This window comes from Corythoichthys intestinalis, chromosome 18 (assembly GCF_030265065.1).
Source record: "Corythoichthys intestinalis isolate RoL2023-P3 chromosome 18, ASM3026506v1, whole genome shotgun sequence".
In the NCBI taxonomy this organism is placed as follows: domain Eukaryota; kingdom Metazoa; phylum Chordata; class Actinopteri; order Syngnathiformes; family Syngnathidae; genus Corythoichthys; species Corythoichthys intestinalis.
The window spans coordinates 9,566,395-9,584,315 of record NC_080412.1 but is presented as its reverse complement, the minus strand read 5'-3'; the positions used below and the strand labels follow the sequence as shown (position 1 = coordinate 9,584,315).

At 39.7% G+C, this 17,921-nt stretch overlaps 2 protein-coding genes across 4 annotated transcripts in view; both read left to right on the top strand.

Annotated features, from left to right (window-relative positions):
* sptbn4a (spectrin, beta, non-erythrocytic 4a) overlaps positions 1 to 3,657 on the top strand; it is a 103,371-nt gene extending 99,714 nt beyond the window's left edge. For both annotated transcript variants that reach the window (XM_057820669.1, XM_057820668.1), the window contains one exon: positions 207 to 3,657. In XM_057820669.1, coding sequence (XP_057676652.1) covers positions 207 to 503 — 297 coding nt within the window. In that variant the 3' untranslated portion in view covers positions 504 to 3,657. The remainder of the gene's footprint in view (positions 1 to 206) is intronic.
* Positions 3,658 to 15,125: 11,468 nt separating this feature from the next.
* The window catches only part of micu2 (mitochondrial calcium uptake 2), a 36,090-nt gene continuing 33,294 nt past the window's right edge, over positions 15,126 to 17,921 (top strand). For both annotated transcript variants that reach the window (XM_057820512.1, XM_057820511.1), the window contains exons 1-2: positions 15,126 to 15,382; positions 15,624 to 15,753. In XM_057820512.1, the coding sequence (XP_057676495.1) occupies positions 15,188 to 15,382; positions 15,624 to 15,753 (325 nt within the window). In that variant the 5' untranslated portion in view covers positions 15,126 to 15,187. The remainder of the gene's footprint in view (positions 15,383 to 15,623; positions 15,754 to 17,921) is intronic.

Here is a 17,921-nt window from a genome sequence, read left to right as displayed (position 1 = left end):
AGATATGCATGCGTTGGCGTAGGTATTTTAACTATTGAGATAAAGTAGTGTGGCTGGTGAGGCAGCCACCAGCCACTATCCACCTCTGCGCCCAAGGCAAAGAGTGTTCCCTGCTTATGCGGTGCGGAGGCTCTGCCTATTCAGAGAATATTGGCGGAATCTCAAATTGTGCAACCCATAGAAACTATAACATCTTTGCATTGCAGGAGGATCTAAAGGCTTGGACATCCAACATCACCACTTGCATAACTGAGCACGAGGCCATGGTTAAGTGGGACAAGCCCGGCACATCAGGCATGGACCCTGACCGTTCCGAGAGGAAGGAGAGGTCTGAGGGCGATGCGGACGCCAGGTCAGAGAGATCCGAGTTAGTTGGCGAGGAGCGATCTGAGAAGGAGAGGTCAGAGAAAGGGGACGGCTCCGACAAGTTAGACACATCCGAAATTGCTGACAAGCTGGAGGGCGGGGCGGGGGGCTCTAGCACCTCTGGAAAGAGCAAATGAAGAGTTATGCCTGTGTTTTATTCACTGACAATTGGCGGTTGTATGAATGGGACGCATGCTTGCAGAGCCTCAATCACAGAGCTGGAACACGATGAGGTTAGCACCCATGGACAGAACTATTGTAACTCATCTCTTAGCCAACCTCTACTCTACCTAAAGCAGTGCATCAGCGCTTGCATTAGGCCACCTTTCGGTGGGGGTTGTCATCGTTTAATCTCTTGGATTCATCTTTCTATGTTTCAGTGACTGATTATACCATGTCTGTCTCTGTCTGTCAGTCAGTCGGTCTAGACACACCTGAAAAAGAGGTGAATGAGATGTTCACAATAATTAAAAACTTTTGAAGCAATATACTTTTTTAAGTTAATCCTCTCTCGTAGTGAGAGATCAAATCAAATGAAATATGAAGTAGTTGCAAATGTGATTTGATATGATTTCTCATCCCCAGTCATGCACCTTAGATACTTAAAACATACTAAATCTTGAAGACATGTAATCCCAACACATGGTATTCATGGAATGCTGGTGTTAACCACCTGTTTTGTTTTGTTTTTGTTTTTTGGGATGTCGTTAAATATACTTTATTTTTAAAATCCATCTCGAAAAAGGGAGCTGTCAAAGAGATGCTCACACTGACACTATTTGACATAATGCCTTTGTACACAAAATCTAAACACTGCATGAAATCTAATAGCCTCTTAGTGCACTTGTTTGACTTTTTATGTTCTTGAAATCATTTGGGGAAATTGCAATAACTTAGTGCGAGGAACCATTTTACAATCACGGTTCACTACTCACAAAGTAGGGTTGTCTTCCATCCACAGTTACAAGTGACTCCTTCTTGATCTGCTATATGAATAATGAGGAAGTGCCCTCTGCCTCCCCTTCATAGACCTTTGTTCTATATCCTTATAACTCATTTTCCCTACAGAATTTAACATGATGTCTGAAGAATTGTAAAAAAAAAAAAAAAAAAAATCAAGTGAGAGAAAAACTCTGTGTACTGTTGCATCCTTTATTTTGAAGTCCAGATTGTCCGATAGGAAGTTCAAATGCGAATCTGTTCGAAATCATGAATTGTATATACCTATCTTTGTATGTATATCAATAAACCCTGCGCTAATAAAACAGTACATCGAAGTGAAAAGGGTAAACGTAAAACATTTGTATTAATCCACTTAAGTCAAAAGAAAACATCACATTTAAAGGAAAATATGCAAATTAGAAGCCACTAACGAATTACGTAGAGTATATAAATACACCAATATCTAGTTGTATGAGCCACTTTCACCAGGGAAGAGCAACAGGAAATACAAATATGCTTGTATTTTTATATTCCTATGTTTCCTCTATTGGCCAACAACCCAAATAAGACCATCTAGCAGATTGAGTTGTCAGTGTGTTTGTGAGAGATGTGTTAAATGTATGTATTATCAACACATGTAAATCAAGAAATTATTGGCGGTGAGCGCAGCAGACGTACTGTTTGTCGGCCATGTTTTCATTCTTTTACATGTCCGACAACATTAGAGCATAAATGTGAATATCAACGTGGCCATTTTGACACGATGTGCATCAGTTCCTGAAAACAAGCGATCCACTCTGCAGCTACAACCGGAGGCATTATGTAAATGTCAAGACGAAGTGTTCCATTTTCTCATCATTGCACCTTGAATATATAAATACCATTCAAACAGTCTTCCTTTCTTTGTAAACACCAAAAGATGCTTTCCAATTCAGTAGTATGGGTTACCCACAAGAGGAATGTAGTGACAATGTGCTGTGTTCTTTTGCAGCCTTTAAATTATTCAAAGGAGAAAAGATGAGTTACAGTATTTTATTATGTGAATGTTTTTTTTTTTCCTGTCACTCGTTTAACATAAGTGCCATGTCATAACGGTTCGATGAAAGAGCGCTAAAGAAGACTGGTGATCGGCGGATTGAACTGAACATAAACCTGTCATTGCAATACATCGTTTAATCATTGACATGGGAGTCACAATACTTTCATGTGGACGTAATCATGTTTTCTCTCCATCACTTTTACGAAGCACGCTGGGGACTTCTCTTTTTTTTTTTTTCCCTTCCACCATGTTTTGAGCAACACTACTAAAAGAGACAGCACAAACTGTGACTGAAGAGAAAAAAAAATGCAAACCTTGTTTCTTTCATTGATGGTCTTAAAGTGTGTATGTCTTTGTTACTTTACAATTCAAACCTGCTGCTAAGACATTAATAAACCTCCGAACTTGCTGATGCTAATGTGACATTGAATTGATGTGGGCATATTTTGTATGATTTGCTGTTCAACTGGCATAACGCATTCAAACATTTAAGAAGTTGAGATATTGAGAGTCTTTCGTACTCAAAACTTAACTGCAGACAAGTGAGCCCCCCCCAGAGAGATACCTTTACATGCAGACTCCTCTCCTCCTGTAATAATTAAAAAAATAGATAAATAACCAGAGGTGGGTAGAGTAGCAAAAATTTTTACTCAAGTAAGAATAGCGTTACTTTAAAATAATATTAATCAAGTAAAAGCACTCATCCAAAAAAATATACTCAAGTACAAGTGAAAAAGTATCATAGACTCCACCATCAGTTGACAAGACAGCTCCCACAGACATTGTGCCACGCCTTCCCGTAGGGGGCCCACCCAGACAGAACGTTGAGTTGGCTTTCACTGTGATAAACTCAAACACACGCTGCGTTCCAACGCTGGATTTAGGTGGACACAGGACGTAGGGTTTACGGCATACAAACAGGCAAGAGTGTCTCAAGAGTGATTTGCTCGAGGATTCAAGGTAATTATGATATTAAATAGCATGCATTTTGAAACGTTGTGAAAACAATGAAATTAATGGGAAAAAAATTGAAATTGAACGTTAACTGCCCGTTTTTTGCTTTTAACCAAGAATCTAGACTGTTTTACATTCATTGCTATAGAAATTGAGCGATTTAAGCATTTATTTACTAGAATTTTCAACTTAAAAAGCTCTTTGTTTTGTGACGGCCACCAAGTTGGATTTTGTTTTATCTACACATGACATTTAAGTTGCTATTTCTGGTAAAGACTTCCATGATATGTTAAATATCGCTGTTGATCCTTACTATAGAGGTGATTATCTCTGCATTTGGTGATTTTTGTGCATTTAGTGTAAAATCTAAGATTTTTATAGCCATTTTAGTTTTCCTATACTTGTATTAAAAAAATGATTACCGGTAATCAGGATTTTATTATGGAACGACTTTTAATATTTTGATGCCGCTGCTCATGGAGACTCATACAGTGGAGAGAACAAGTATTTGATACACTGCCAATGGGAAAACCCATTGGCAGTGTATCAAATACCCCACTGACTATATATATATATATATATATATATATATATATATATATATATATATATATATATATATATATATATATATATATATATATATATATATTAGGGCTGTCAAACGATTATAATTTTTAATCGCGTTAATCACAGCTTAAAAATTAATTAATCGTAATTAATCGCAATTCAAACCATCTATATAATATGCCATTTTGTTGGAATGAAAAGATAAAACACAAGACGGATATATACATTCAACATACTGTACATAAGTACTGTATTTATTTATTATAACAATAAATCAACAGGATGGCATTAACATTAAAACCCCTCTTAATGTTTTCGTTTTAATAAAATTTGTAAAATTTTCAATCAAAAAATAAACTAGTAGGTCGCCATTGTTGATGTCAATAATTACACAATTCTCATGGTCCTAAAATCAGTCGCACCCGAGCGCCAGCAGAGGGCGACAAAACTCAAAAAAACACAAGTAACAAGTGGACATGACACTGTGCTGTCATTTCAATCTTTTTGATTTTGACGGGGCATGTGCGTTAATTGCGTCAAATATTTTAACGTGATTAATTTTAAAAAATTAATCCAAAAAAATTTAAATTCCCGCCGTTAATGCGATAATTTTGACAGCCCTAATATACACTCACCGGCCACTTTATTAGGTACACCATGCTAGTAACGGGTTGGACCCCCTTTTGCCTTCAGAACTGCCTCAATTCTTCGTGGCATAGATTCGACAAGGTGCTGGAAGCATTCCGCAGAGAGTTTGGTCCATATTGACATGATGGCATCACACAGTTGGTGCAGATTTGTCGGCTGCACATCCATGATGCGAATCTCCCATTCCACCACATCCCAAAGATGCTCTATTGGATTGAGATCTGGTGACTGTGGAGGCCATTTGAGTACAATGAACTCATTGTCATATTCAAGAAACCAGTTTGAGATGATTCCAGCTTTATGACATGGCGCATTATCCTGCTGAAAGTAGCCATCAGAAGTTGGGTACATTGTGGTCATAAAGGGATGGACATGGTCAGCAACAATACTCAAGTAAGCTGTGGCGTTCCAACGATGCTCAATTGGTACCAAGGGGCCCAAAGAGTGCCAAGAAAATATTCCCCACACCATTACACCACCACCCCCAGCCTGAACAGTTGATACAAGGCAGGATGGATCCATGCTTTCATGTTGTTGACACCAAATTCTGACCCTACCATCCGAATGACGCAGCAGAAATCGAGACCAGGCTACGTTTTTCCAATGTTCTATTGTCCAATTTCGATGAGCTTGTGCAAATTGTAGCCTCAGTTTCCTGTTCTTAGCTGAAAGGAGTGGCACCTGGCGTGGTCTTCTGCTGCTGTACCCCATCTGCCTCAAAGTTCGACGTACTACCTTCATCAACAAAGCATTTCCGCCCACAGAACTGCCGCTCACTGGATATTTTTTCTTTTTCGGACCATTCTCTGTAAACCGTAGAGATGGTTGTGCGGGAAAATCCCAGTAGGTCAGCAGTTTCTGAAATACTCAGACCAGCCCTTCTGGCACCAACAACCATGCCACGTTCAAAGTCACTCAAACCAAACCACCTTTCTTCCCCATACTGATGCTCGGTTTGAACTGCAGGAGATTGTCTTAAACCATGTCTACATGTCTAAATGCACTGAGTTGCCGCCATGTGATTGGCTGATTAGAACTTAAGTGTTAACGAGCAGTTGGACAGGTGTACCTAATAAAGTGGCCGGTGAGTATATGTGTATATATATATATATATATATATATATATATATATATATATATATATATATATATATATATATATATATATATATATATATATATATGTATATACAGGGGTGCACATAACTGGTCCGCATGCGCGCATGCGTACTGGACGTAGACAAACGCGCTGGCCCTCAACGGTTTCCATACGCTTTTGCGTACCAATGGCTGACCACTGTATTTGCGGCGGACACGAGAAAATCACTTCTCAAAATATCATAGAGGCAGGCCCCACTGAGTAATTATTTCCGTGTTCCCCCACCCCCGTCAAAAGACAGACAGACGACAGAGACGTCACCGGAGCTACTGAAAAAAAGGACTTTTGCTGAAAAGTGGCTGCAGGAGGTACCATGGCTAGAAGCAAATGATGCTCGCACGGAAATGTGGTGCAACATTTGCCTTGAGAATCCCAATGTCGCTAATAAGAGCAGCGCATTTTATGTAGGGTCAAAGAATTTTAGCCATCCAAACTATGAAAAGCACGAAAAAAACAGAGCATGTGGCAATTAAACAATCTATCGATGTCAGACAGGACTCCACTCGCCCTATGGACAAGTGGCGGAATAAAGTTATTGAAGAACAGCGCCATGCACTGACAAACGTGTTTTTGCTCGCATTTCTCATAGCTAAACATGCACGTTCAATGAGCTCTTATGAGGAGGACATCCCACTTTTACAAAGGCTTGGAGTTAATGTGAGAGCCGCATATGAATGCCCTTTATTTTGAATTAGTGCTTTTATGTTTATTTCTTTACATTTCACTTCAAAGTAATGGCAATTTTGTTGTGCCAATTGATGTTAATCAAGCGTTAATTGTTTATATAATGAATTAAAGGTAATTGGCTCTAAGTAAAGCTTGTCATAATTTTATCACATCAGGCGGGTCGGCTCTCAAGCTCATTGAGGGCCAAGTCACATCTCCAGGTCCTCCTCTGAGAACCTGGGCAAAAAAAATATGTGCACCCCTGTGTGTATATATATACAGTGCCTTGCAAAAGTATTCGGCCCCCTTGAACCTTGCAACCTTTCGCTACATTTCAGGCTTCAAAAAGATATAAAATTTTAATTTTTTGTCAAGAATCAACAACAAGTGGGACACAATCGTGAAGTGGAACAAAATTTATTGGATAATTTAAACTTTTTTAACAAATAAAAAACTGAAAAGAGGGGCGTGCAATATTATTCGGCCCCCTTGCGTTAATACTTTGTAGCGACACCTTTTGCTCCAATTACAGCTGCAAGTCATTTGGGGTATGTTTCTATCAGTTTTGCACATCGAGAGACTGACATTCTTGCCCATTCTTCCTTGCAAAACAGCTCGAGCTCAGTGAGGTTGGATGGAGAGTGTTTGTGAACAGCAGTCTTCAGCTCTTTCCACAGATTCTCGATTGGATTCAGGTCTGGACTTTGACTTGGCCATTCTAACACCTGGATACGTTTATTTTTGAACCATTCCATTGTAGATTTGCCTTTATGTTTTGGATCATTGTCCTGTTGGAAGATAAATCTCCGTCCCAGTCTCAGGTCTTGTGCAGATACCAACAGGTTTTCTTCCAGAATGTTCCTGTATTTGGCTGCATCCATCTTCCCGTCAATTTTAACCATCTTCCCTGTCCCTGCTGAAGAAAAGCAGGCCCAAACCATGATGCTGCCACCACCATGTTTGACAGTGGGGATGGTGTGTTCAGGGTGATGAGCTGTGTTGCTGTTACGCCAAACATATCGTTTTGCATTGTGGCCAAAAAGTTCAATTTTGGTTTCATCTGACCAGAGGACCTTCTTCCACATGTTTGGTGTGTCTCCCAGGTGGCTTGTGGCAAACTTTAAACGAGACTTTTTATGGATATCTTTGAGAAATGGCTTCCTTCTTGCCACTCTTCCATAAAGGCCAGATTTGTGCAGTGTACGACTGATTGTTGTCCTATGGACAGACTCTCCCACCTCAGCTGTAGATCTCTGCAGTTCATCCAGAGTGATCATGGGCCTCTTGGCTGCATCTCTGATCAGTTTTCTCCTTGTTTGAGAAGAAAGTTTGGAAGGACGGCCGGGTCTTGGTAGATTTGCAGTGGTCTGATGCTCCTTCCATTTCAATATGATGGCTTGCACAGTGCTCCTTGAGATGTTTAAAGCTTGGGAAATCTTTTTGTATCCAAATCCGGCTTTAAACTTCTCCACAACAGTATCTCGGACCTGCCTGGTGTGTTCCTTGGTTTTCATAATGCTCTCTGCACTTTAAACAGAACCCTGAGACTATCACAGAGCAGGTGCATTTATACGGAGACTTGATTACACACATTTGGATTCTATTTATCATCATCTGTCATTTAGGACAACATTGGATCATTCAGAGATCCTCACTGAACTTCTGGAGTGAGTTTGCTGCACTGAAAGTAAAGGGGCCGAATAATATTGCACGCCCCACTTTTCAGTTTTTTATTTGTTAAAAAAGTTTAAATTATCCAATAAATGTTGTTCCACTTCACGATTGTGTCCCACTTGTTGTTGATTCTTGACAAAAAAATAAAATTTCAAATCTTTATGTTTGAAGCCTGAAATGTGGCAAAAGGTTGCAAGATTCAAGGGGGCCGAATACTTTTGCAAGGCACTGTATATATATATATATATATATATATATATATATATATATATATATATATATATATATATATATATATATATATATATATGTATATATATATATATGTATATATATGTATGTATATATATATGTATGTATATATATGAGTCTGCTCCTCAATCATACAAGGCAAAAGTCCAGCCAGACACAACACTGCCACCAGAGGGCAGTGTATCCTCCATCATTAAACAAAATAAATTACTTGTGGACTTTTTGGACAGTTATTTTAAGAGTTAGGGGTACTGAAAGGGTTAATTCCTGTTTTAAACTAAAATTTAGGTTGCGTCGCCAGCATGGGAATGGAACTCATTAGTTACCCAGTAACTACCTGTATTCATGTTTAGCATGTGATAGTTTCAAGAATAGTTTAGGGAAGCTATGCCGAGTAAGTCATTGTAACATCTCGGAAGATTTAGGAGCAAAAGACATAGAAAAATGAATATAGATGACACCCATAATTATGAAATATCATATTTGCATATACAGTGGGGAGAACAAGTATTTGATACACAGCCGATTTTGCTTGTTTTCCCACTTGCAAGCCATGTAGAGGTCTGTAATTTGTATCATAAGTTCTCTTCAACTGTGAGGGACGGAATCTAATAAAAAAAACCAGAAAATCAAATTGTATAATTTTTAAATAATAAATTTGTATTTAACTGCATAAAATAAGTATTTGATACATTACCAACTGGTAAATATTTCGGCTCTTAGTTCTTTTTTGAGAACCCCTCCTGTTCTCCACTCATTACCGGAAGTAACTGCACCTGTTTGAACTTGTTACCTGTATAAAAGACACCTGTTCACATGCTCAAACAAACGAACTCCAACCTCTGCGCAATGGCCAAGACCAAAGAGCTGTGTAAGGACATCAGGGATAAAATAATAGACCTGCACAAGGCTGGGATGGGCTACAGGAAAATAAGCAAGCAGCTTGGTGAGAAGGTAACAACTGTTGGAGCGATTATTAGAAAATGGAAGAAGTTCAAGTTGACGGTCAATCTGCCTCGTTCTGGGGCTCCATGCGAGATCTCTTCTCGTGGGGCACCACTGATCATGAGGAAGGTGAGGGATCAGCCCAGAACTACACGGCAGGACCTGGTCAATGACCTGAAGAGAGCTGGAACTACAGTCTCGAAGAAAACCATCGGAAACACATTACACCGTCATGGATTAAAATCCTACAGCGCACGCAAGGTCCCGCTGCTGAAGCCAGTGCATGTCCAGACACATCTGAAGTTTGCCACTGGCCATCTGGATGATCCAGAGGAGCAATGGGAGAAGGTCATGTGGTCGGATGAGACCAAAATTGAACTTTTTGGTCTAAACTCGGCTCGACGTGTTTGGAGGATAAAGAAGGATGAGTACAACCCCAAGAACACCATCCCAACCGTGAAACATGGAGGAGGAAACATCATTTTTTGGGGCTGCGTCTCTGCCAAGGGTACAGGACCACTGCACCGTATTGAGGGGAGGATGGATTGGGCTATGAATCGCCAGATGTTGGCTGACAATCTCCTTCCTTCAGTGAGAGCCGTGAAGATGGGTCGTGGCTGGGTCTTCCAGCATGACAACAACCCAAAGCACACAGCCAAGGCAACTAAAGAGTGGCTACGTAAGAAGCATCTTAAGGTCCTGGAGTGGCCTAGCCAGTCACCAGATCTGAACCCGAAGAAAATCTATGGAGGGAGCTGAAAGTCCGTGTTGCCCGGCAGCAGCCCCGAAACCTGAAGGCTCTGGAGAAGATCTGCATGGAGGAGTGGGCCAAAATCCCTGCTGCAGTGTGTGCAAACCTTGTCAAGGACTACAGGAAATGTTTGGTATCTGTAATAGCAAACAAAGGTTTCTGTACCAAATATTAAGTTCAGTTTTTGTGATGTATCAAATACTTATTTCATGCAATTAAATGCAAATTTATTATTTAAAAATCATACAACGTGATTTTCTGTTTTTTTGTATTAGATTCCGTCCCTCACAGTTGAAGAGAACTTATGATACAAATTCAAGACCTCTACATGCTTTGCAAGTGGGAAAACCAGCAAAATCGGCAGTGTATCAAATACTTGTTCTCCCCACTGTATTAGATGACAAAAATTAATCCTTGGATTCTGACTTCTAAAATAGTCCCCTAATCATCAGTTACTACATATATCTCACTCCTATTTTTATAAAGCTCAGCTTCTGTTGAAGGGTTTGAGGGAATGTTGACTATATGGAATGAAAGCAGGAAAATTTTGTTGTTATTTGGTTAATGCTCTCTAGTGATTTGGCTTATACAAACTTGTATTGTTCCCAGAGACTGTTAATGCATCCGTCTGAGGTTCTAAAGTTTGAAAAATCTTGATGGAGGCTATGCTCAAGAATGTTACCTTGATGGTGGAAATATAAATTGTTCCCACTTCTGAACAAATTAACTCCAGACACACAGAGACCATGTTTTTTCCTGATTCATTCGTAACTGAAGCTTATCAAAACGTCGTTTGATCTATTTAATTATTACTATTGGGTTTGTTTTTTGTTTTGTTTTTTTAATAATTGAATGCAGTCCAACCTGGCTAATTGACAAGTCATATACTAAATTTAAAGGGTGACAACTTACAAGTCCTATAATTGATCATAACTTTGATGTATTTTCATTCTGCATTTTATTAATCAAATGCAAAATTAGATTTCTGTATAGGTATGGAAAACAGGCTCAACAATGAGGCGCTCTCTTCCATAGATATCATATACGTAGGGTTAGATAGCTTATGTTCTTTTGTAAGCCAACAGGGATGGATGTATCACTGGTAATTTTTAAGGTCAGGCCCATTCAAGCCACATAACATTAAAATCAATGGAGCATGTACTTTGAAATGACCGATTTTCTCACAACTTACTGTCGTAAACCTCTGAGATGCTGCAGTTTTAATTTTACTGCATACATAAAATGTTACATAGAAAAAAATCAACATACAGCCTAAATCCTTAATCAAACAATACATTTTGTTATATACTAAACCAGGGGTGTCCAAACTTTTTGCAAAGGGGGCCAGATTTGGTGTTAAAAAATGTGGAGGGCCGACCTTGGCTGACATCCTTTACGTAGAACAATATATTTAAGCAAATTTTAGCAAGCTATTCTGTGTGTCACCTTTGCTTTATTATTATTATTTTTAGTTAATTTAGGGCTGTCAAAATTATCGCGTTTACGGGTGGTAATTAATTTTTTTAAATTAATCACATTAAAATATTTTACGCAATTAACGCACATGCCCCGCTTAAACAGATTAAAATGACAGCACAGTGTCATGTCCACTTGTTACTTGTGTTTTTTGGTGTTTTGTCGCCCTCTGCTGGCGGTTGGGTGCGACTGATTTTATGGGTTTCAGCACCAGTAGCATTGTGTAATTATTGACATCAACAATGGCGAGCTACTAGTTTATTTTTTGATTGAAATTTTTACAAATTTTATTTAAAACGAAAACATTAAGAGGGGTTTTAATATAAAATTCCTATAACTTGTACTGACATTTATCTTTTAGGAACTACAAGTCTTTCTATCCATGTATCGCTTTAACAGAATGTTAATGTTAATGCCATCTTGTTGATTTATTGTTATAATACACAAATACAGTACTTATGTACAGTATATTGAATGTATATATCCGTCTTGTGTCTATCTTTCCATTCCAACAATAATTTACAGAAAAATATGGCATATTTTATAGATGGTTTGAATTGCGATTAATTACGATTAATTAATTTTTAAGCTGTGATTAACTCGATTAAAAATTTTAATCGTTTGACAGCCCTAAATTAATTATTTCAACAATCTCGCAACTAGCCTTTGTGGCGTTCTCTTTCGACTCTCGGGCTCTTGCGAAATACTGCTGTTGTAAAATTAAACTCGCTTCAAGTTGCTTCAATTTCTCACTACTCTTCCCTGTAATCTTGTCGTACATGTCAGCGTGTCTTGTTCGGTAATATCGCCTCACATTGAACTCTTTGAAAACAGCGACTGTCTCTTTGCAAATGACGCAGACACAGTTGTTGCGTATTTTAGAGAATTGTCCAATTTTCACCTATTCTTTAAGCATCGGCCGTCACAGTCAATTTTCTTTTTTTTGTTGATTGTCACCATTTTAGAAATGGGGAATAAAGGGTAACACGGGGTAATGTTGCTTAGAGTGCTGTTGCCTTTTAGTGGGTAAATGAGGAGCATCATATAGTGTGTAAGTTACTTCATATGCTGGTAGCAGTACTGCTGACCAATTTACTAAGTCTGTGTGCGGGCCAGACGTTATTGATTTTATGACAGAGGCTGGGGGCCGGATGAAATTTGACTACAGGCCGCATTTGGCCCCCGGGCCGGACTTTGGACATGTTTGTAGTAAACCCTTTGTAAATCTGTCAAGAATTTAGTGATCTAAGCAGGGGCGTTACCGGGGGGTGTGCAGTTGTGGGCAGTGCCCACCCACGAACACGCTCTGCCCACCCAAAGAAAACTAGATGTAGTACTAACGGCAGTCTGGGCACCGCGTATGGTATCCCATTCATATAGTTCTGATGTGTTCTAAGTTTTAACCTTTGTGTTGTTACCCTCTCTTTCATCTTAAAAAAAAAAAAGAAATGAAATGTTGGTTTTGTTCCTAGGGGGCGCTACACACATTTATGTATATTTTTTTTTTTTTTTACATTTTATCAAAGTTTTCACCAGTGTTTACCTGGCTGTTGAGTTTGTTGATTTTTGAAGCATTCTGAGGGGGTCAAAGTAGGGCTCAAAGCGTCGGCAGGACAAAGAATGACTGCTAGGGGGCGCTAAATAGTGTATTTGGAATTTGTCTTTACACGGTATCAAAGATTGCACCGGTCTTGACCTGCCTGCCGATTTTTGTGCATTTTGAAGCATTCTAAGGGGGTCAAATTGAGCTCAAAGGAGCTGCGGAACAAAGAATAACTATAATAATACTAATAATAAAACTGACTAATTGTCACCTGAATGTCCATGCTGTTCAGTTATGATGTTTTCTGAGTCAGATAAAATCAAATCACCTTTTATTTGTTTAGACCAAATCACAACAACAGTTATCTCAAGGAGAAAACAAAACATGTTTTAAGGTGCAGTGGCCCTTTTTTTTTTTTTTTTGCCTCCCACAGGTAAGACTTATGCCCACCCTCACCTGGCATCCTGGTAACACCACTGAATGTAAGGGTATTTTAGTGGCTAAAAAAACTCCCCTTATGTCTTCTGTTGCAAGATGGCCGCCTGTCTGTGAAAACTTTAACTTTGAATGTCTAGCCTTATATATGATATCTATGCCCTAGTCCACTCCGTCGCAAACCGACAGGATGTGAGTGGCGCATGCGTAGTACATTTAAAAAAAAAAATGTTTGTAAATACTTGATAACAAAAATAAACTAGTACTAATAATAATGGCTGAACAGTAAATTTACGGCGCAATATGATCTGTACACTGAATACTTTTATTTGTATAAGAGTCATATCTTCAGTGTGGTGCCATGAAAATATATCAAACACGTGCATAAATGTAAGGGGTTTACGCAATTGTTGATATTATTCGATTATGATCATCTCATACATGCAGGCACAATTTAATAGACTCATATCCTGTCGATTCTAACATTGGGTTGCGACACACCCATCGTTTGCATTTAATTTACTGCAGTCTGACGTTCATGAAATACCAAGCCGTTTGAAAATCAAGCAGTTAGGAGCTAATTCAAAGTACACGCTCCATTAATTATAATATTACAGTGCGTTTGTCGAATGTCACTGACACAAAATGGCCGACAAGTGAGAACGACTCAAAGCGCGCTTTACCCGTCTAGCTCTGTATATATAGGATATCTATGTTTCTAAACACCTACTAATAACTTGTCTGTTTATGCAGTGGAAGTAATAGCAATTATAATGGCACTTGGTTGGGTTCAAACAAATGGGATAAAATTGGCAGTAATTGCTTCAGACAGTTGGTCGGTGCTCACGAGTATTTTAACCATGAAGTCCAGTAGACTTGACTTAGTATTTGAGTCGCACAGGCTACTCCGCTACTGTATGAAGCACAGAAAGGTGGGCTCAGGGTGGAGTTTGTGTGGGTCCCAGCGCACGTGGGGATTGAGGGAAATGAGGTGGTGGACATCCTGGCCAAGCAATCGCTGAGAGCACCGGGGATAGAAAGGCGGGGCGTCCTGAAGGGAAGGGAAGTCCATTATTGGGGGCTACATACAAAAGAGGTGGCAAGGGTATTGGGAAGCACAAGAAACGGGGAGACATTTATTCTCAATACAGTCACAGGTGGGGGTGGGAAGGAGATTGGGTAGAAGCAGGAGGGAGGAGGTGGTGTTGAGTCGACTGAGGATAGGGCACACGGGGCTAAATGATTCATTGCATAGAATAGGAAAACACAAAGATGGGAAATGTAAACACTGTGGGGAGCGTGAAACGGTTGAACACATTCTAATGGTATGCGGGAAGTATGGGGAGCAGAGGGATCGGTTCAGAATGGTGCTGGACCAGGCAGAAGAGACATATGGGGTGGGAAATGTTCTACAGATGAAAAGGGCCAATATTCAAAAAGGGCTAATAAAGTTTCTCAGGGACACAGGGCTGTTGGACAGGATATAGGAAGAGGGTTTTTCATTAGTATTTAATTTTTTCGTTTGTATTTAATTTATCCAATTTTTTGGTTTGGATTTTGTCTACGCTCTGGGTGTGTTTCACTGGTTGTCAAGAGGGATTACTTAGTCTGTAACTGCCTGATCTCGTGCTAAACCGTCGGTCCAGTAGGTGGCGGTAATGCCCCACGGCACCGAGGGGTAAACTGCTAATAAACAAAAAGAAGAAGAAGAAGAAGAAGTAAACAGTAACACCTACTACGGAAACTTTCTTAGCAAGGGTGGAGAAAATGGCCTTCGTAGGGAAAGTTCCGTTTGTATTGAGGAACGCTGTCAGAGGTTCACGGCATTTGAAAAGTTTAACATGGCGCCGAGCTGTCGTCTATGGCACAGCTGTCACGACAGGGATTGTAGCTTATTCTTACAGATATCTCTGGAATAGTACAACTATTCCTCTCGTGGTCGTTCATGCCGAGGAGCAAAATGTGAGTATGCACCTAAACAAGTTCACTTTTACATTGACTCAGATACGCACATTAAAGTAATACGTATCCGTATTTGAAATTAAATACGAATTAAACTTCCCACCAAATTAGATTGGTTTGGTCTCAAGGTCCACTTTTATAGGATTGCCCCTCCCTAGTGTCGCTACCGTAGTAGAAACAGGGTGATGTGCAAATGTTTTTCGGGTTAAAATGATTTTTACACAACTTGTCCTGGTTACAGGAGACACCAGTTCCTCAAATGTCTGCCAGAAAGAGGCGTTTCATCCAGTTCGCCTCGATTGTCTATGAAGAAGAGCCCTACATGACTCCAAGAGACTTCCTCTTTTCTGTGATGCTGGAGAAAGTTGATCGTAAGCTATATGCAAATTTGTTCACACATTGGGGGTCTATAATAATAAATAAGAGGACAACCAGTGGCGTTCCTAGCCTATATTGTGCACTGTGTGACCAAAAAAAAAAAAAAAAAAATCGCCCAAAATTAAATACCCCCAACGGTTGACCCACAAAATGCAAGTACACTTAGCACAACCCAACAACCAAAACACAGTATTTGCTAAGAATGTTACATTTATTAACGCTATCAAACCAGTTGAAAGTGCACAACAATAAATATGTGCAAGATAACATTCATTTAAAATCACAAATATTGATAAAATACTGAAGAAATAATAAAGTGCTGCGATTGGCTGGCAACCAGTTCAGGGTGTCCCCTGCCTACTGCCCATAGTTGGCTGGGATAGGCTCCAGCACCTCCGCGACCCTCGTGAGGAAAAAGCGGCATGAAAAATGAATGAATGAATGAATGAAATAATAAAGTGTGGAAGATTCTTCTTGTGACTATAGTTGTCTCAGATGTGTTGACCGCTACAAGGGCTTCTGTTAGAGAGCAGAGCAGTTCAAATCAAATACTTTTTTTGGGCTCATGTGCAGGTGTGCCTACATGTACACACATTTAGTAACTGGTGAATAACATATAGGCATATAGTCATCATTCACAGACCTCTTAATGTGTTTATCTTATTAAACATTAAACCACATCATTTTAACTATAAACCAACTACAGTGAACATTTGCACGCTATCGGCCTTCAAACCACTACGATCATTACAGGCAGAGTACATTCATATATGGGGCATATACAATATAGGTAGTACCCGGGTTACGATGTACTCGACTTACGCGATTTCGACTTTACGATGCTGGAGTCTCATCCGCCATTTTGTCTCCAGTCTTTTTATTTATTTATTTTTTTGTCGCATCAACAGTACCTTATTGTACTTCACAGTATCTTATTTTTTACTTTACTTTATTAATATGACGTGTTCTGTCCTCACTAAACGTGAAGCTGTCCAGCTTTAAAGTGCCTGTGACACGAAAAAGCATGTTTATTTCATAATACACGCGGTATTTTATGCTCCTGAATGAAATGGACCAATTGGATGTGTGTGGAAGCGATCGCTATATTTATTTAGTTTTTTGAATGCCGCGCCATGAAAATGAGTGACTTCTGGCAACAGTCTCGAGTTGAAAAAGAGGGTACTGTGACGTGTACGGAGGAAGGAGTCCTCTTCACTATGCAGCCGTACTGTTGTATAAGAAGGACTGATTCAGCTGATTTTGCGGATTAATACGTTTATTTTTCGCATCACGCCAGCCAGTTGGCTGCAGAAAAATCTTGCTCTACAAGGGAGAGGCGTGTGCGCCTTTTTGGGGTTTCAAAAGGTTCCCATTCACCGGTGGATATTGGCCAAAACAAGCCCTACTACTGTGGGACCATGGGACTTAAGAGGAAGTGAGTAAACATCGTGTTTTGTATTATGTCAAATACTGGGGTCATTTTAATATGTAGGTGGCTTGCATTTTGTGGCTGACGTGCATGCAGGGCGGCTATTTTTCGGCACAACACTGGCAGCTTGTCACACATCCAGCCGCCGGAAGAGCACTATATTCGGCTTATTGTGCTCATGTGCCCTGTGTTCTGTGAAATTTTCCGACCGATCAGAAATTGCAACTTTGAGTTAAAAATAGCAGCGAATACAGCAATTACAAAGTAAACACTACAAACTTTCTTTAAATAAAGGACTACTTACGTTTGATCATGGATTGGCATGTAAATGTTCAGCGGTCATGGTCCAGCTGCTTCCTCGGCGAGCTCTCCTGTCCATATTAGCAGTGGAAGGAGCTCTAAATTGCTCTCCGCCAGGCGGTTTGCCGATCGGCGAAGACAATCGACAACCCAGTCGTCATGTGAAATAATCCGGGCTAGTTATGTGTGATTTTCCGCTTCGAAGACTTTGAAACATCACTCGGTTCGGGTTAGCGTGTCGGCTAGCTGTCACGCCTCTTGATTTGTTTACATTCTCCGAAGCCGGGGAAGGAAAATGACATAAACCTGATTTAGGTGGCATAAAATATCGTTCGGGAGGTGCTATAGTAAAGGTGAAGTCGACAGTTTTGACCATTATGGAGTAATTTTGCCATGTCGTCTTGAATAAATGCATTTTTATTATTTCATATT